The sequence below is a fragment of the Branchiostoma lanceolatum genome, chromosome 1 (genome assembly GCF_035083965.1).
Source record: "Branchiostoma lanceolatum isolate klBraLanc5 chromosome 1, klBraLanc5.hap2, whole genome shotgun sequence".
Lineage (NCBI taxonomy): Eukaryota > Metazoa > Chordata > Leptocardii > Amphioxiformes > Branchiostomatidae > Branchiostoma > Branchiostoma lanceolatum.
In genome coordinates this window covers 41,108,456-41,128,206 of record NC_089722.1, presented here as the reverse complement: position 1 = coordinate 41,128,206, position 19,751 = coordinate 41,108,456, and the positions used below count along the sequence as shown (strand labels likewise).

The following is a 19,751-nucleotide window of genomic DNA, read 5'->3' as shown; positions in this document are numbered from 1 at the left end:
TCACATCACAGATCCTGATTTGCATGATTCTTATACGATCATGTAAATCATCACTCAAACTATGTACATCCTTACAAATCATGACGATCCGTCATCACCTTCTTGAGTTACTAGTATTCTCTTTCAAAGTTTAAAACAAACCCATACCTATACCTTCACGAGTTCTCCCAAGAGTTATAAAAATAATCACTGTAAGAATATTTTTGCTTAATTGGTATCATAACTTTCATCTTTACTACAGAAAATAAGGCAATTTGTTGGCAATGTATTTGCTTCAATTATGCCCTTATTTTCATAGTCGACATATCAATCAGTTTTTATCAAACCTATACCTTCCAACAGGGAGAGCGTTAGATCGTAAGGCTGCTGTGTCAAAACAGAGCCCTGCACCAGGCAAGTAAAGTATCACATGTGTCCTCCAGGGACGTCTCACAGGGAGCCTGCTCCGGTAAACTAGGTCACCAGTCGTTGCAATTTAACCTGAATATATAGACTTAAAAATAGCAAATTGAAAGGGAATTGTAGACATTTCTTTATAAATTATGTTAATGAGGCCTTGTCATGCATGATTTTTGTCTGATATTGTTCACCTTTACTTAGCTTCCTAATGATACAAGAATGAAATTCCAATCATTTACTATTGTGGTATTTTCAATTAGTATTTTCTCATTGATTATGCAAAATAGGTAGCTATTAGCATTATTGGTATCTATCGATACCTCTCTCTTTTTCAGCTATATATGTCACATGTTTGAGAGTCCTATTTTGAAAGGCAGCAGATTTATAAACTTTCCTTGCTAATTATGCAAATAAGCTCCTGATTTGCATAATGAATATTCAATTATGTAAATCATTAATCGAGCTATCTACATACCATAAATCAAGACGATCCGTTGACCATAAGTCTAGTTATTCATGTCCAAAGGTCAAAACAAATAAATTAAAAACACCCGCTGCAGCTCCAAACAAGCCGCTAGAGGGCCCAAACGTGCACAACTCACTTGTGGCATGGACTATCTACCACACAAAAATCATGACCGTAGCACTTGCAGAAAATTCGACCTCAAACTTTGAAGCTACACTGCAGTACCTAAAGTACCCGCTAGGAGGCCCATCATCGAACTTGACCTTCCCCTTTAATAAATCTACCTATTCACTAAATATCATGCACAACCATCAACAGCTTCTCGAGTTATCCTGTCAACAAACAAACACGCATACATAAACAGCCCACTGCAGTACCGCAGGAAAATGCCAGGTGACCCATTTTTGAACTTGAGCTTTGTTTTCACAATCTCTACGTACCCACCAAAAATCATGCAGATCCATCATCAATACGTCGAGTTATGTTGTCTACATACAAACACACTAACAAAAAAAGTCCACTTTAGAAAAACGCCAGATAAACCATTTTCGAAATTGACCTTCGTTTATACAACCGCCACTTACCTACCAAAAATCAGCAAGATCCGTCAAAGTTCTCTCGACTTATGATCTCGACATACATACAGCCACTTTACAGCTGGCGTAACCGATAACATAACCTTACCGCGAATGCATACAAACCCCTGACACGACACAGCAAACAACTGTAAGGCTTGTATATAGAATTTCTTGACTTAGGTATTTGTGAATACCGTACCTAGACTATATGGTTACCTTCAACAAGGAGTAGCGCGCGCGCGCGAGTGTGTGTGCTTCCGTGTGCGTGCGTGTGCGTGAACGTGTGCGTGTACGTGTGTGTGTGCGTTGTCGTGTGTGTGTGTGTGCGTGCGTTTTTTTTGTGTGTGTGTGTGCGTGCGTGCGCGCGCGCATGGTTCCCGAACAGCAGAACTTAAAGAAGATTTTGACTGATTATGATGGAAATTCATATGCAGCAAACTCTTGGCCTTTCAATGAAATGTTTAGATTTTTTGTCCCTCTAGTCTTTTGGGGGTACGTTTCACACCTTCCATCCTGGACATGTTATGTTCATGATTGTTCGGTGACAGGGACAAGTGGTAGAGGTTTGGTCCCCATAGCGGCAGCAGCTATTTATTGACTGCAGGGGTGTTTGAGGACATTAACCCTCATCCCACCGTATGGGGTCCGTTTGGACCCCAGGCGTGTATTAATGTGTGCCAAATCAACATTTTTCGTCGTAGAAAAACTCATTCTCTGGGTTTAGTTGTGTACATATGTCTTACGTATATACAACTTCTGATAAATTTACCGAGATTGGCTAATTTTTGTATAGAGTTATACTCTAAAGTTTGCGTGCTGTCCGCTGTGGTCAAACGAACCCTAGATGATCTTGCATTCTATTTGTCTAATACAATGTACGTAATATGAAATAGATTTCTGTCTAATAACAGTGCTATTATAGCAACAGGTTACTTTTGCGTAGAAAGGTAAGATACCAACATTTTCAAAAATAGGTGGAGCATTTGAGTGTAAAATGCGGTTTTTATTCATCTTGGAAAAATCATGATAATAACAAAAATAGCCAGCAGACAAGATTTTTGTGATGTATATCGACGAGAGTATATTAAGTATGTGTGTGCCTAGATGGTAGACCATGGTGCATAATCAAATGATAATATCTTTATTTTTCACATGATAATATTCCTTATTCAGTAACATTCTATGCTCTCAGAATCCATTTGGACGTGATATTATTGTTAAGTGAAATGATAGGACACTAAGCTGTTGGAATAGGGGGGGTATAATTGTAGATTTTTAAAGCAAAATACTTGTTCTCCGCATTGTCTGTATGAATTATGATAATGGGCAATAATAATTGAACCAGAACTTATCAAAATATTCTCCATATTGAAACAGTGTATGTGCACTACTGACAAAAAATCCACCTGAAATATATGAAGGAGCAAAACAAAATGGGGTCCGTTTGGACCAGATTTGTCACAAATGTCGGTCGGATGAGGTTTAAAGTAGAGGATAACTCCAGAAGAGACATGATTTTTAGCATGTAGGTTGATTTGGATAAGGCCGATGTATTTACATTGTGAATGCCATTGTAAACAAGTTCTTAATCTGCACAATCAAAAATGAAATGTATGATCTCTTAAGGAAGGTTTGGGTTGTCATTGTGCAAATATCATGTACATTATGCGATGATCTATTGAGTCAATGATATCATGGAAATCTGGTTGAACTCTAAGAAGGTCCATAGCATTTGTTATGGAACAGATGTCTCCACTGGTATCCTTGATGTGTAACGCGTATCGTCAGATGTACATTTGAGGGTACTAAATTTCCAATCTGTCCACAACCGACATGGCCGTTTTGGCTAAATTTGGAAGAGAAAAATTACTTTGCAGTTGAGCGTTTTTATCGTTTTCTCTTCCTTTTATAGAGCAAATGTGGAACATGTCGAGACTTCTGGTCCTACTGCTCATCATCTTCATGGGAACTGGACCGTCCACACCCTGTAACAGCTACTGTTATCACCCGTACACCAGATGTCTCTGCTCCGGCTACGACCTTCGCAGTGTTCCGCAAGATCTAAGCCCACGACTCACCTTTCTCGGCTTACAATCCAACGTCATCAAATCATTACACGAGTCTGGCTTCTCAAGGTACACGAAGTTGGAGAAATTGAATTTACGAAACAATAATCTAACCAACATTCCGTCAGGTATATTCACAAATCTAAACCATCTCCAAACATTGGACCTGTCCGATAACCAATTAGCCCACATCCATCCTCATGCATTTTCAAATCTTCACCAGCTCTTATCATTGACACTAGAAAACAACCAATTAACTAAAATCCAGTCTGGTACGTTCTCAAATTTGTCGCAGCTCACATTGATATACCTTTCTGAGAACCGAATAAACCACATTCAACCTCATGCATTTTCAAATCTTCCCCGACTCAATGCTTTGAACCTTCAGTTCAACCAGATAGCTGACATTCAGCTTGGTCCATTCTCAAATCTGGCTCAGCTCCAAGATGTGCATCTTGACCATAACCAGTTTTCAACCGTTCGGCCCGATACCTTCTCAAATCTTCTCCAGCTTCCAGAGTTGCACCTGTGCTTCAACCAGATTACAAACATTCTTCCGGGTGCATTCTCAAATGTCACAAGGCTCCAAAATCTGGACCTGCGAAACAACAACCTAACTAAAATTCATCCCGGTACCTTCTCCAACCTGAAGCTCGAAGAGTTGGACCTGTGCCACAACCAGATAACAGAAATTCAACCTGATACGTTCTCAAACCTGCCTCAGCTTCTCGATTTGTCTCTGTGCAACAACCAGATAACAAAGATACAACCTGGGGCTTTTCAAAATTTACTCAAACTTGACCAATTGTTTCTCTCAAACAATCGGATAACCCACATTCAGCCCGGTACATTCTCAAATCTACTACAGCTCACATGGTTGGCCCTTAGCCATAATAAAATCACCCACATTCAACCTAGAGTGTTTCAAAATCTACCAAAGCTCAAGGACTTGCCCCTTTACCATAATCAGATAACCTGTATCCATCCTGGCGCATTCTCAAATCTACTCAAACTCGAGAAAGTGGACCTAAAGAATAATGAACTAACCGAGATTCAGCCTGGAACATTCTCAAATTTACCCCAGGTCGCACATCTTGCCCTGGAGAATAATACGATAACCCGTATCTTGCCTGGTGCGATCTCAAATCTACTCAAGCTCGAGAAATTGCACCTCCATCATAATGAGATGACCCAGATTCAGCCTGGAACATTCTCAAATTTACCCCAGCTCCGACTGTTGAGGCTAGAACATAATCAGGTAACCTACATTCATCCCGGTGCATTCTCAGATCTACCCAGTCTCAAAGACCTCCGCCTTAGCTATAACAACGTAACTGAAATTCAACCCGGTGCATTCTCAAACCCAAATATCAAATGGTTGGATTTGTCCTACAACCATATAACAAACATCAAACCTGGGGCGTTTTCAAACCTGATCCTCAACTTGCATCTATCCCACAATCGGATAGCTAACATTCAACCCGATACATTCTCAAATCTAAATAAGCTTGGATGGTTAGATCTAGACCATAATCAGATAACGCACATTCAGCCGGGTCTCAGTTCAATTCTTAATTCTCAGCTCAAATTCTTGGACCTGTCCAGCAACCCCTGGCAGTGCGACTGTAGAATTGTTCCCTTTAGGCAAATTGTGCTAAATTTACTTCAGAATCTGCGCTATTATAGGGGCAGAGATATTATTTGTGTGGGTCCCGACAACGTCAGTGGACAAAACCTTGAAAATATCAAACGCACAGATCTGATCTGTGAAGAACCAAGAATTGTGAGCTTTAAAGGGGATGAAAACACGACATGGGTACTAGGGGAAATACGCCATTTAGACTGTGAGGCTGAAGGAATCCCAACACCAGACATCACATTCACCCTCCCATCTGGAAAGAATGCAACTGTTAAGTCAGGTGGGAGGGTGACTGTGGAGGCTAATGGTACCATCATCGTAAGAAATGTTACCGCAGTAGATGCCGGTCTGTACGTTTGCATTGCAGCAGGTCTTAATGGCTCTACCTCCGCTTCGCTATATGTTGGTGTCCAAATCCCATCGTCAGTTTACACCCAATTTTTGCCTTCTACGTCGTCTACAGTAACGACGAAGACGACAACTTTTTTTCCAATTGATAGTATTGACACTGACCCAACATTTCTATCTATTCCTGTTCTGATTAGTGGGGTCTTGTTGGGACTGCTAATCATGTGTTCCATTGCCATGGCTCTTTGGTATTACAAAAGGTCCAAAAAAATCAAGCATGCTGTGATCCCAACAGCTATTGTCAGAGCAGGCATAACTTTGACCATTCCCGGTGGCACGAGAAGCTTTGCATTGGCAAATGCTGTCGGGATGACTGTCGATCTTAATGATGAGACTGGGCAACAAAATATAGCATATGAAAATCATGAGGATTTTGATGATCCAGCAGTTGTTGATAATGTAGAAGGGCAACAAGTCGATGTGTATGAAAATGCTGAAACAGAATCTGTTGCTTCTGAGAAACACCTAAACAAGTATGAAAACGATAATGTCGATAATGTAGCTGTAGAACAACTTGGCGTGTATGAAAATGATGAGGAGAATATTGGATCTGCTGATTCTGGGCAACAACCTAATATGTATGCAAATGATAATGTTGATGATGAAATAGTCTCAGTAGATGATGTAGCTGAGCAACACACTGGTATGTATGAAAATTATGATGTTGATGATGAAACAAAATCAGTTGATTCTGTAGCTGGGCAACAAATTAATATGGATGAAAATAATAGTGTTGATATCGATGATAAAAGAGAATTAGTTCATTCTGTAGCTGGGCAACAAGAGGCTATGTCTGAAAATGATAGTGTTGATGATGTAACAGGGCAGCAAATTAACGTGTATGAAAATCATCATATCAGATCTGTTGCTGGAGAACACGCTGATACGTTTGCAAACGACAATCATTGTCATGTTAAGGATGAAACGGAAGCTGTAAATATTGTAGCTGGCCAGTCAATAAGCGAGCATGAATATGCTCATAAGGGGATATTACCTGTGAGTTCTGCTACAGAGCATCGTATTTCCATGCATGTAAATAATAAGGGGGTAGTGATATCTGATGATTCCCAGCATGAACAAGACACTCCTGTGTGTAAGAATGATGATGAGAACGTAGAATCCTCTGCTTCTCATATCATCTATGGTGAGGAACATGAGAAGGTAGCATCCGATGCTTCTTATGTAGTCTATGGAAAGGAGAATGCTGTTCCTGCTACGTCTCGACGCATTTATGGTAGTGGCCAATCATCTGCTTCCCAGGACGTCTATGGAAACGAGGAGGTTGTGTCAGCTACGTCTGGACGCATTTATGATAATGAGCATGAAGTGGAGGAATCTGCCTCCCAGGACGTCTATGGAAAGGAGAATGTTGTTTCTGCTACGTCTCGACGCATTTATGGTAGTGGCCAATCATTTGCTTCCCAGGACGTCTATGGAAACGGGAAGGTTGTGTCTGCTACGTCTCGACGTATCTATCATGGTAACGAACATGAGGTGGAAGCATCTACTTCCCAGGAAGTCTATGGAAACGGGAAGGTTGTTTCTACTACTTCTCGACGTATCTATGGTAATGAACATGAGACGGAAGCATCTGCTTCCCAGGGCGTCTATGGAAACGAGAAGGTTGTTTCTGCTATTTCTCGACGTATCTATGGCATTGAACACGAAGAGGTAATATCTCATGCCTATCAGGTAGTCCATGAGAACGAAGAATCTGGGGTTGCCTCCGCTTCTCCAGTAATATACGGCAACGAGCACGAGAAAACGGAGTCTGCCGACTCTCTTCTCGTCTATGGGAACGAGAGATGACATTTTGAAACTTTTCTTCTCTTCTACTTGTATATCATATATATCATAGCGGCCATTAGCATTCTCTTGTTAATACATGAGAACGACAATGCTTAATCAATCAAGTGTAACCAAAAATGTCAAAGCTTAAGCGTACTGATATAGCAACAGTCTGTTATTTCTGTGCTTTGATGTTTTTATATATTTACTTTCCGATTCTTGCTGTGTATTATATTACAGGTTCACAGCAAGGTTTGCCAAGGAGATTAATTTGTAATTGTCATGTAGTTTCTTCAAAATGTTTATCTTAAAAACATAAAGTTGTTCAGAGAAATGATGTATTTTGATTGTAGCAATATTGTAGCAATATGTAAGTAAGTAATATGTGGTGCAGCAATAATTGGGTTATGTAGTCACTAAGGCAGTATGCCAGACATGAAATCTTAACCAGTCTATACAGTGTAAGGTAGTGCTGCGTACAGGTACTGTGTACCGGTACTGTACCGTAAAAATCGATTCGGTACAGGTCGAAAATACCGGATCATTCAGTACCGGTACTGTTCCGATATAAATTTACACTAAGTATGTGCTTATTTTGTGACTGATCTCCTGACCTCATGCAACACCAAACGTGACCAATACCTTGGAACAACGTAACTAATATGCAACAGATCATTCAGGCAGGTTGGGAGTTTTGATAGCAAGGCCAAGGGAGTTTGGTGGTAGGAAACCTAATTATGTTCTTTGAATAAAGATACTGACAAGTTGAAAACAGTTTATGTTTCGTCATTGAAGAAGTTCAGAAAAACACATGCTAATTTTTCCAATTGTTCAGGTACAGGTACAGGTCCGGACCTGTACCTAAACCTCTGTACCGGTACCTGTACTATCACCTGATGTCAAGTTTAGGTGCGCAGCACTAGTGTAAGGGCATAAATCAGGCTAGTGGTTTATAAGTATGAAAGGAGTAGGTCTATCAAACTTTAACTTTGTAATGTTACTATGAATTACTTTCTCCTTCTTGTTTCAAACACTAATAGCCGTTAGAATGACAATCGTTGGTCATCATCACCAAGAATCAAAGACATTTCTGAGTGATGTAAAGTTTATTGAACGTATTAAAGTGATTCTTTTACTTCTGACGAGGTTACATTGTGTATTCTGCGTGTGTGATTGTGTCTGTGTGTGTGTGTGTGTGTCTGTGGATGTGTGTTGACAATATAAGTAAATGAGCTATACGATCACAAAAGTAAATGCATTTACATGAGCTGCTGTGTCATATTGATTGAGAGGTCACCTCAAGAATAAAAATTCAAGATTACAAGATTTACAGCATTCTATTATTCTACATCCTGTAACATTCTGGTGAGAGGGAGTGTACAAAGCCTAGCTCCTGGGGACTCCTGTCGCATCTTTTTGAGGCAGGAAAAGCCTCAGCTTTTGTTTATGCTCTGATGACAAAGGGATGGACCTGAAAAAATAAACAAACATCGAGTTAGCAGTGCCTACAGTCACATATTTACTACCTTTTTTGGGTGTGTGCTACTAGCTGGTGTGTTACACCTAATGGCAGTTACAACAGCTATACGAATACATGACATAAAAAGCCAGTCAATATTAAAACGTGTCCAAACATGCCAGACTGCACATTCGCAATTGTAGCCATAAACAAGCTTATTGGTGCTGCACTTTATATAATTATGTAGTTTCTTAATCATGAATCTGTTGAGTTGTCCCTTTAGGATACCTACTCCATTTGCTCGCCGAACGCATTGACAATATGCTTTTCATACCACAGACTGGATAGAAATGGCAAACACTGCTTTCTCTGCTTATATCACTTACGAGAAAGATTTATGAGACCGTATATGGCGGTTGAACACACTCCACTATTACTACCAGTGGACTAACCCCAGACTGTAGTGGCCTGCGTGGCCCAAAGGCTGTAGAAACAGAGATGGGCACTGCCCCAGTACATCGAAAGATATGAGAAGGTTTTGAACTTTAAAATGTGTAACTTGTGAAGTTGCAGGAAGACACCTACTCCACATGTTTGCCGAAGACGTTGACAATATGATGCAGGTTCTTTAACGTGCCTCTCCTCAAATACGGGACCTACATTTAGCATCCTATCCGAGGGACGTCCCTAATAGAAGCTACATGTAGGTACTCATTTTCACCTGAGTGAAGTGAGGAAAGTCGTGTTAAGTGCCTTTCCCAAGGGCACAACATTGGGGCATATCGGTGGTCTTGAACCCGGGACCTCTCGGTTTTGGGCGAAACACCCTACCGATTGTACCACACGATGCTACAAAAGGTGTTGCTGATAACGATAATTGTAACTTATGAAGACACCTACTCTGCATGTTTGCCGAAGACGTTGACAATATGATGCAGGGCTGTGGTGGAAGCAGGCAGCAGGGAAAAGCGTGTGTTCTGCCCGGAAACGTCCCGTTGGCATGACAACCGAGCATGTTGGGAGGGGCGACTTCCTGCCAAGGGCATCTTGAAATGTCGGTCCAGTGCCTGTGGATGAAATAAATGGAGAAAAAGATTAAAAAGAATAAATTTAAAGTAAAAGTTCTTGGTTTGTCATCTCTTTAATCCTGATGTTCCACTCTGAATTTCAACTGTCAATTTCAAATTTGTAAAACAACATTTTGAAGATCTAACGGCTCCCTGACATATTTTAAGATTCTTGTACATGCTGTTTGATGGTCAAGAAGTGAGATGGTAAGTTCATCACAACAATAGCCATGAAAGTACCAAGTTTGCACTGAGCAAATTCATAAAAAAACAAGCTGATAGGGGGACCAAACCTATACCACTTCTTCTTTACATCGAGATCTACCTTTCATCGAGGAAATAAAGACCACAGCATGTCCAAGACCACAGATACAATAATTGGTTCTGCTGCAGTACCAAGGTCGGCCACCAGGAGGCCCGAAATTACCTTCAATTTCATTTTACCTTGACCGTCTGGTTCACAACACCTACCCATATAATCGTCATCATTTCAGGGTGTCATGGCTCCTTTGGAGGAACCCCTCCCTTGTCAGATTCCAGGCTTTCCTCTGTCTAGCGGTTCTTGGCCATGTAGGGCCCACGTGTTATAATTAAACCCATATAATCGCAATCACCAACTAGACTGGCCGTCATTTGCTTTAAGAGCAAATTCAGCATGTTTCGCCCATACTCCTCCTCATGCAAGAAGTGGGCTGTCCCAAAATAACTCCTGGGCAAATCGAAATATTACCTGCATGTTGGAAGGCAACATTTGCGAGAGCATCATACTTTGCCAATCTCCCTCCCGATGCATAAATTGACTGTTCCAGAATCACCCGTGCAAAAACAAAAATTTCAAACTCTTCATATCTTTTTAAACTTGGTGTCATCTGATAGGTATTTGTGAAAGAAACAGAATGTTTTTTGTTTCAACAAAATCGGACATACCGTTAGCGAGTTACGGCCATTCAAAGGTCTGAGAATTAGTCCTCAAATTCTCCGGAATCCGTAAAAACCGTTAAAATGTAATATCTTAAAACTGTCATAACTCAGTAATAATTCACAATAGAAGCACCAAATAAGCTGCATTCTCTTTATTTACAATGATATTAACAAGTCCTTAAAGCTTGTAGCTTTGCCTTCATCGTTTCTTTAGATTTCTCATCTCAAAATATCACCAAAAGTGGGAAAAAAATGGACATGGGCACAGGACATCTTAAATATGCAAGATTGCGATATCTCTGTAACCGTACAATATACAAGGAAACAACTTGGCATACATGGGTTCTGTAACATGCTGAATCTAAATATGGCGGCCATAAAATCTATATATCTGCTTCAGAAATTATGAATTATGATGAATAATTGATTTCCTGAGGTAATAAGATGTGCATCCGCTAATTAAATATGCAACTTGCATATCTTCCTTATACTTGAAGATACACCAAAAGAAAAAAACGTGGTACACAGAGGTTTAGACACATGCTGATTCCAATTTTAGCCTCAAAAATATAATCTGATCCAGAAATATTGAACTACATGTATTACCCAATGCTATATATTTACATTTGTACACACTGATATCATTCTTTGTACAATCTGCAATATTGGTCCGACAATTCAATATCCAGCATTCATTTCATTTCTTCCCCTTTTTTCACTGCAGGAATTTCGTTTCTTGTTGCAGGGCAGTTGAGTGGCAAAGTACATACGTACATGTACATGTATTATATTTCAATTTTACGGGAATCAGACAACTGGATCATGGAACAGGTGGCCATTGCTTCCCTGGTCTGGAACTATTTCTACAGTTGAATCAACTACAAAAGCTAAATCTACTTTTTGTATGGTTTCTCTATCCAGCTGAGATAACCAAGACACACATGCTGATCACTACAAGGGTAGAAGTTACTGAAGTTCTCTTTCGTTATGTACCAAAACTACAGTTATTTACGGCAAATAGAAATTATATCTAGTCTCGTCTTCTAGTTCACTGGCAGTTCTGTTGGTTCTTCATCACTTTCCTCCTCTTCACTCTCTTCATTCCTGTGTCAAAAGAGAAAACGTCTGTTGAAATTCAAACTATATAATACATTCATGGCAGACACATATTTCAAACAATCTATGATGAGATAAATATGAAACTTGGATACTTAGGTACTTTATTTCCTCCATTAGCTACCATACATTTATACTAAGTAGTACTGGTAATTGCATACAATAATAAAGGCTATCATTCATTATAAATGTAACAACTTAATAAACTTAACAGACCAGCATAGTTCTGTCAAGTGAGGTTTATACTTCTACTCATAAAATAAATTACAACGGAAACTACGACTCGAGTAGAGGGCAGCTGGGCATCCCCGCCGCCCCCCTCGCCCTAGCAGTGACGTCAGAAGGTGAGGATAGCAAGTACAGTTTTCTGCATTTTAAGTTTAGATTACGGCACTAGCAAAAAAAAACAGGAACCAAATGCATCCATTAAGGGCGCAAGTTGAAAATGATTTATAGTAATCATACATGCAACCACTGGCACGAAAATCCACGTATTAAAACGGCAAATTCAAATTATTTGAGCTACCATGCGGCATACAAAAACAACAGTGTTTACCGATAATCATGCCGTCAAATTTGACATAAAAATAACCCAAAACCCACATAAAACTACGTACAGACTTGGAAAAAGACATTACCTGGCATTTGGGTGGTAGAAGTGTCCGTATTTTGGCCCGATGCCGACGTAATCGGCTCCGAACTACAGCGGTCTGTAGCGCCCAGGCCGCCGTCCACCATCTTGCTTCCTTCCCAAAATTGGCTCGCAATTTTAAAAGTATCAGCCGATTACGGAGCCCACCATGGCTCGAATATATGCGAATTTGGTACCAAAATAACAACAATCTCTTGAATTTTCCAACGATACCAATGTCGAAATTTTTTTTAAAGGGGTACCTCCCTCCGGAATTTCGATTTGAAAAATCAAAATGTGAATATTTTCACCAATGAAAGTCGCACAAGCTGACCACTTACATCATTTTGTAGATCGTAATGCTGGCTACAAATTGGCGACTAGTTTTCTTGTTTACGAGTGACGTAACGATCCGTATTTGGATCGGCGCGAAGCCGGCCCTCCCCAAGTGCGTGACCGGGAAGCGGGTGCACCCGCTCCCGCGGGCGAAATGCGCGTAACCCGATGGGCGATTTCTCGCTTATGGTTGACGGTATTTTAGTAAATCCTTCACAGATATTGAGTTAAGAACCTTCTTTAACTACTGGTATAAAATTATAAGCGATTTTTGACCGTTATGTATCAGATCGTACGCCTTGAATTTGGCGCATTTTTCGGTTTTGACGGGGCCGGAGAACAAATTTCGGGATCTGCGCCACCCCTACTACACTGCGAGACGCCAAGAGCTTCTTACTGCAAAGGCTTGCGTGTTTACCTGCAACATGACCTCAGGTAACCAGAAAAGAACTCATGTTCTTTGGCCAGCAGCAAATGGAACGCCCGGAACCTTAGATAGAACATGGATTCTTAGATAGAACATGGAACGGGGACAGCACTTTTGACCCGTTTTTGGTCTGAAAATGGGTCCAAAAGTCCCCCATACGTAGCATTTTGAAGTGATGTACACCAGAAATGTAGTCCTGTAGGGACATGTCCCAGGCACCCTTGTGCCGAATTCCAGGCCATTTGCTTGTAATACCAGGGCACAGGAGCCAAAAATATAGAAATTGCCTAAAAATGCCCCAAAAAACCTCCATAAAAATGATTTTAAGGCCTGTTTCAAAACGATTAAAAAAGGGCCTTTGGGTATTCGCCATCTTTACCTCCATGCCAAATTTCAGGTCGGTTGGGTAAGAAATGGCGGAGTAGTAGCCATTTGAAGATTTGTCAGGAGGAGGAGAAGAAGAAGAAGAACCAGACTAGAAAGGCCGTCATTTGCCCCTGAGCAAATACAGCATGTTTAGCCATACTCCTCCCCATGCAAGAAGTGGGCTGTCCCAAAATAATGCCTGGGCAAATCGAAATATTAACTGCATGTAGAAAGGCAACATTTGCGAGAGCATCATACTTCGCCAATCTCCCTCCCGATGCATAAATTGACTGTTCCAAAATCACCCGTGCAAAAAAAATTCTCTCTACAAGTTCTGCGAGACCCCAAGAGCTTCTTAGTAATCTTACTGCAAAGGCTTGCGTGTGTTCCTGCAATATGACCTCAGGTGACCTAAATAGAACACGCGTTCTTTGGCCAGTAGCAAATGGAATGCGGGGATCCTTAGATAGAACATGGATTCCTTCGCCAGCAGCAAATAGAACATGGAACGGGGATACCACTTTTGGCCTGTTTTTGGTCTGAAAATGGGCCCAAAAGTCCCCAAAATGAAGCATTTTGAAGTGATGTACACCAGAATTGTGATTGAAATCCTGTAGGGACATGTTCAAGGCGCCCTTGTACCGAATGTCAGGTCATTTGCTTGTAAAACCAGGCCACAGGAGCCAAAAATATAAAAATTGCCTAAAAATGCCCCAAAAAACCTCCATAAAAATGATTTTAAGGGCTGTTTCAAAGCAATTTTAAAATCACCTGAGGGTATTTGCTTTCTTTACCTCCATGCCAAATTTCAGGTCGGTTGATTAAAAAATGGCGGAGTTGAATCCATTTGAAGATTTGGCAGGAGAAGAAGAAGAACATGAACAAAAACAATATGTTGAGCCATACTAGGTATGGCTAAACATAAATATCATTACAATCACTTGCACTGTAAACCTGCTGTTCGACTGATCTTGCTCACAGTCACTGACGAAAAGTAGTGGATGCTACTTGAAACGTCTGACCGTTTCCAAAATCATATCCAGTTGTTTGAGTAACTGCTTTTTTGGCGTATCTTATTACCTGGATGTCTAATCTTCATCGACTCGCACTCAAAGGCACGACAAAGTGAAAACTATACCAGTCCTCCTATTCTAATCAAGTAATCCCTTGCGCAGGTGCAGAATACAAACAAATCTCATCAAGAACAGGTAAGATAGATTAGGGAAAACAGGTGAGGCATGCCACGTGTATACAGGGCTATAAAAGGTACAGAACAAAGGAAATCCAGGTAGTGCCATTTCAATCGTAAATGAGGAGCACAGGAAGACAAGGACAAGCAAGGACAGGATGAGTCAAGTGGACGGGGTCAGGGGACGGATGCGTCGGTGAAGGGAAGAGAAGGAGGCGACTTTAAAAAAAAAAAACGTTTGGAAGAGATCGGCTCCGTCAGTGAAGGACTTCCCACTTACACCTGATATCAATCCCCATACCTAACATGTGAGATGTCTTCTATACCGGAGCGGAGGGATACTTGATTTGGATAGGTTACATTTCTCATGTTGCCAAAACACTACTGACCTCGTGCAGGCTCATCATGGCAGTGAGGATGTCAGGTAGAGACTTCTGCACCACTCCGTAGGTGTCCTCAGTGTAGGAGGCTGCCACCAGGTGGGACAGGCCTGCAGGGGGTCAAGGGTCAGAGGTGAAAGGGTTAAATGGCAGGTCAAGGGGTAACAACATTAAGTCAATCATGTACAGTTACAAAATAGAATCCAAAAATGAAAAGATGCATTAAAGAACAGCACTTCACACTACTGTCTAAAGTACTGTAAATATAGAAACTTTTGCGGTGGTTTTGTTTTTGCAGTCACCTCTCCACCCCTAATCCATAATACTGTGTACAACTACTGTGCTACAGAATTGTTTGAACTGCAAACATCTTTTTTCCTTCCTGCCGTGGAGTAAAAGAACAGCGAAAGCAGATGTATGTTTACCTTCCAGAGCCCAGACCACCAGCTGGGCATCCTTGAACAGCTCTGCACTGGCTGCTTCTGGGAGCTGGAGGGGGTACAAAGGTCAAAGGTTAGAGGTGATGACACTTATGATCACAACCAACACAAAAGTAAAATCAAAATGTCTCCCTAAAAAGTAAATCTATCAGAGGCAAGCTTTGGGCCTAAATAGAATTTGATAAGGTCAGAAGAGATGCTGTTACAGTGTTAGTTCCGTGCCCAGAAGTGGCATTGCACTGAGAAACTTCTTTAAGAAAGAAAAAACAAATGAGAAAACTTTAAGACATTTTTCTCACCTGCTGTAAGAAATACGCCAAGACAGGCGTTCTTCTCAACCCTTGAGTGACCTTCTCCAGGTTTCCTGGTGCCTGCCCACCTCCGGCTCCCGCTTTCTGTGACCCTTGAACCCTGGAGGGGTCAGGGCTTAACCTCTGACCTGTGACCCCGATGTTCTGGCGACAGGCTGCTAGGCGGTTGGTGAGGGAATCCAGCACTGCAAGGCTGGAGGTACTGACAGTCTTCCATACGTAAGGGTGGCCACCTGAACAGACAAAAACGATACAGTTGCCCGATCAATCAATTTACCAATCAAATCAATGATTTTACATGCTAACAGCAGTCACCTGTGTTAGAAGCAAATACAAAAAAGTAACTTTTGATCAGCCAATCAATCCAATGAGATTGAATCTAGAGTACATGAACTTCATCCAAGAATACATATAATATTCAGCAACAGTAGGTCAACTTTCTTCATCAAATTGATTTGACACAAAATCTAGCTCAAAGAACAAGATGATACTTGACTTTTCATCCATGGAAAAGAAAAATATAGGAACTCAATTTCACTTCCAAGGAGAACATAAAATTGTGATAAGACTTCCGAAAATAATTTTGGTTGGTAGAACATAGGATATTTGGAGTTTCTTTTTTCACAACCAAGAATCTCAACTGCTGACGTTTCGGTGTCTGTCAGACACCTTCTTCAGAGCTTCTGACTGGAGTACTGCTTTGGCTACTTATAGCGGCGAGAAGCAGGTCAGAAGCTCTGAAGAAGGTGTCTGACAGACACCAAAACGTCAGCAGGTGAGATTACCTGGTTGTGAAAAAAAGAAACTACAAATATCCAAATATCCTGTGATAAGACTGTTCCTACCTGGTTGACTGAGGCTGAAGATATGTTTCCTGCGCTGAGGTGAGAACTGAGCTAACAGGGCCGTGTCCAGGAACCCAAGGTACTACATGTAAAGGAATGGGAGGAAACACACTGTTGTTTGTTTCCTTGCATTGCATCACTTGTGAATCATCCAAAGGCATAATACATTTAATGGTTTTTATTGGTAAGAAATTACCCACAATGGCAGCCTTTCTAGCACTGAATTGATGCAGGGTTTACAGGTTTCACATAATACACAACATATACCTAAGCTATCCACACTTCCATTCGGCGCCACCAGGTGACCTCAATACGACCTTCCCCAACCGAAGTCAGGTACCCATTTACACCTGGGTGGAGTGAGGAAAGTCGTGTAAAGTGCCTTTCCCAAGGGCACAAGATTGGTGACACGACAGGATTCGAACTCGGGACATCTTGGCTCTGAGCCGAACGCACTGCCGTTGCACCACACGACCCCACAACAGTCTTGTACCTCATTAAGTCTTCCATTGTTGTTTATTGTTTATTGTTTATTGTAAAAAAGAGAAGTCAAACCCTTCACTAGTTATACTTATAGACAATTACCTTTTTTTAAATATCTTATAAATATCTTATAATCTAGTTTAGCCGCTTTTATACCTATTGCATGTGTACCCTGTTCTTTTATCTATGTTATTTTCAATTAGCCTTCAGGCAGGAATTTGCAATAAACTTTTTGTCATTATGTAAAGGCTGTGCCGAAAGTAGAATGCTCTGGAGATATGACAATGTCATGTATGACTTAACATTTCTGGCTGCAACCTTTTCCAGTAACATGCAATAGCTGACATTTAAATTCTCAGCCTCCTGTAGCAGAGGCATAGCACATCTGGTCACCTGTCAGGGCTCGAAATTCAGTTTTAGGAATAGGTGCACTGGTGCACCCAACTTAAAAAATTGGGTGCACCAAAAAATGTTTGGGTGCACCACATAAAATAAAGTAGAATGTAACTATTGTAAGCAAAACCTAATGACACACCTTACTGTTCCTCTTCATGCGCGTTTGGCACACGATCTCGGCACGCAGTTTTGAAGCTTTCAAAATCGAAATTAACTCAAATTCTAACATCAAAATCTTAAAGAAGTACTACAACAAAGATTTTATTATTTTCTTACACTTAGATGTCAAGAATATGCTGTCTACTAGTGTGCAGTGATACCTTTACACATTAGAACGTACGAAAATATTTGGGTGCACCAGTGCACCCACAGTAAAAAATTAGGTGCACAGCTACAAAATTGGGTGCACTGGGTGCACATGCACCCACTATTTCGAGCCCTGGCCTGTACTACTAGTAAATCCTCAACTTGAGGGTACATCACATTCTTCACTAGTCAAAGATTCAGATCATTATCATCTTTATATCTTGTGATGCAGAAGTCAAAAAAGTTTAAAACAAAAGCAATACAACTGTATTTACCTGACAGCGGGTAGATGATGTATTATACAAAACAGAAGCTCTGCACTACTTGTTAAGAGACTTAAGTTTCATACTTGATGAAGACGAAGACGATTTATATCTAAAATTCTGGAGAGCATGACTACCTGGACCAAAGGCACATCCTGGCACTGGACTGCATCCGACAGATAACGGTCGGTCTGGTCAGCCAGGCTGGACGTTACCTCGAACTTGAAAACCTAAACAAAACATGTGAAATAGAGAAGATAAACTTCATGTGCAGCAACAGACAGAACACAATCATTCCCCTGTCCATGGCAAAAGATACAAAAACAGGAGGTTCTGCAGTACCAAGGTCGGTCACCAGGAGCCCCCCAATTGACCTTGACCATCTAGTCCTCAACACCTACCCACACATCAAATATCATCGCAATCCATCGAGAGGTTCTTAAGTTATTGCACCGGACAAGCAAGCACACACACACACACACACACACACACACACACACACACACACACACACACACACACACACAGAGCAAAAACTGTACCAGACCTCCATTTTTTTCATGGAGGTAAAAATGAATAAACAACAGATAAACCATGAACAAAAACCGACCTGAGCGTGGAAGATGTGCAGCAGCATCCATGAAGTATCCAGCAGACAGAAGACGAAGGTTCCCCCGATGACCGTCTGCCACAGCAGCCCCACATCCAGCAGGCCGTGCAGACTGCTGATGTCCACTGGGCTGGAAGGAGTTATAAACAGTTAACACATGGCAGCCATTAATCCAGCAGACAGAAGACGAAGGTTCCCCCGACGACCGTCCGCCACAGCAGCCCCACATCCAGCAGGCCGTGCAGACTGCTGATGTTCACTGGGCTGGAACGGGTTAACACATTCAAATCACTGTGAATCTTCAAACCTCAGCAGTGTCTCTATTTTCAAGGGTTTTGCTGTGACCTCTCTACAAAGGTGCTAACGACATTTTGGCAGAGTATTACTGCTTCAAAAAACTGTACAGTCAAACCTGTATAAGTGACCACATCTACATAAATACCACCTCACCAGTGTGACCTGTCACTTTTTGGTGTTCCCTTAGATAAATTTCCCCATTGACACAAGCAGTAAGAATCCTGTCTATAGGGCCCATCTGTCCACATGGACCAGATCTGATCTGTCCTCTGAGCGGTCTTCTTGGGCTGGTTTGACTGTACTTTCTTCACATACCTTGGGTTCAGTTGTAGCAGAGCACACATCCAAGTCTTTACATCGTGACCTAAAGAGGGTGATGAACAAACTTAAGTAAATACAAAAACAAAGACATGCATGGTAGTGGGTTGATTGGTTGTTAGTCAATTAGAAAACAAAAATCCACAACTCCTATAACCAGTACATGGACTGGTGTAGGTTAGTTTCAAATACCAGTCCTACACACCTACAACTTTACCGGCACTAATATCTTGAGTATATGCAGGC

General features: G+C 41.2%; 2 protein-coding genes and 1 long non-coding RNA gene across 3 annotated transcripts; 1 reads left to right on the top strand and 2 right to left on the bottom strand.

Annotated features, from left to right (window-relative positions):
• The first annotated feature begins 3,369 nt into the window (after positions 1-3,369).
• Positions 3,370-7,365, top strand: LOC136426666 (peroxidasin homolog). The gene is made up of 3 exons (XM_066415426.1): positions 3,370-3,637; positions 4,799-6,199; positions 7,295-7,365. The coding sequence occupies exons 1-3, from the start codon at positions 3,370-3,372 to the stop codon at positions 7,363-7,365; spliced, it is 1,740 nt and encodes a 579-aa protein (XP_066271523.1).
• Positions 7,366-8,431: 1,066 nt separating this feature from the next.
• On the bottom strand, positions 8,432-19,562 carry LOC136423404 (nucleoporin NDC1-like). The gene is made up of 9 exons (XM_066411550.1): positions 19,503-19,562; positions 18,891-19,020; positions 18,418-18,510; positions 16,833-16,914; positions 15,976-16,220; positions 15,662-15,725; positions 15,246-15,346; positions 9,704-9,870; positions 8,432-8,815 (listed from the first exon to the last, which is right to left on the bottom strand). Exons 1-9 carry the CDS (start codon positions 19,529-19,531, stop codon positions 8,731-8,733), a joined length of 996 nt encoding a protein of 331 aa, XP_066267647.1. The 5' UTR covers positions 19,532-19,562; the 3' UTR covers positions 8,432-8,730.
• Positions 10,929-13,449, bottom strand: LOC136423414 (uncharacterized). Its single transcript, XR_010753735.1, has 2 exons — positions 12,546-13,449; positions 10,929-11,895 (listed from the first exon to the last, which is right to left on the bottom strand). It is a non-coding gene; the product is annotated as an uncharacterized lncRNA (long non-coding RNA).
• Positions 19,563-19,751: the final 189 nt, after the last annotated feature.

Coding starts and splice junctions, on each gene's coding strand:
- LOC136423404 (XM_066411550.1), bottom strand. CDS start 19,531: ATGTGTGCTCTGCTACAACTGAACCCAAG. Junction 18,511..18,890: donor TGCACATCTTCCACGCTCAG/GTCGGTTTTTGT, acceptor TGTTTTGTTTAG/GTTTTCAAGTTCGAGGTAAC. Junction 8,816..9,703: donor GTCTTCGGCAAACATGCAGA/GTAGGTGTCTTC, acceptor TTATTTTTTCAG/GTCCATCCCTTTGTCATCAG.
- LOC136426666 (XM_066415426.1), top strand. CDS start 3,370: ATGTCGAGACTTCTGGTCCTACTGCTCATCATCTTCATGGGAACTGGA. Junction 3,638..4,798: donor TCTAACCAACATTCCGTCAG/GTATATTCACAA, acceptor GTGCATTCTCAG/ATCTACCCAGTCTCAAAGAC. Junction 6,200..7,294: donor TGTAGCTGAGCAACACACTG/GTATGTATGAAA, acceptor CCGCTTCTCCAG/TAATATACGGCAACGAGCAC.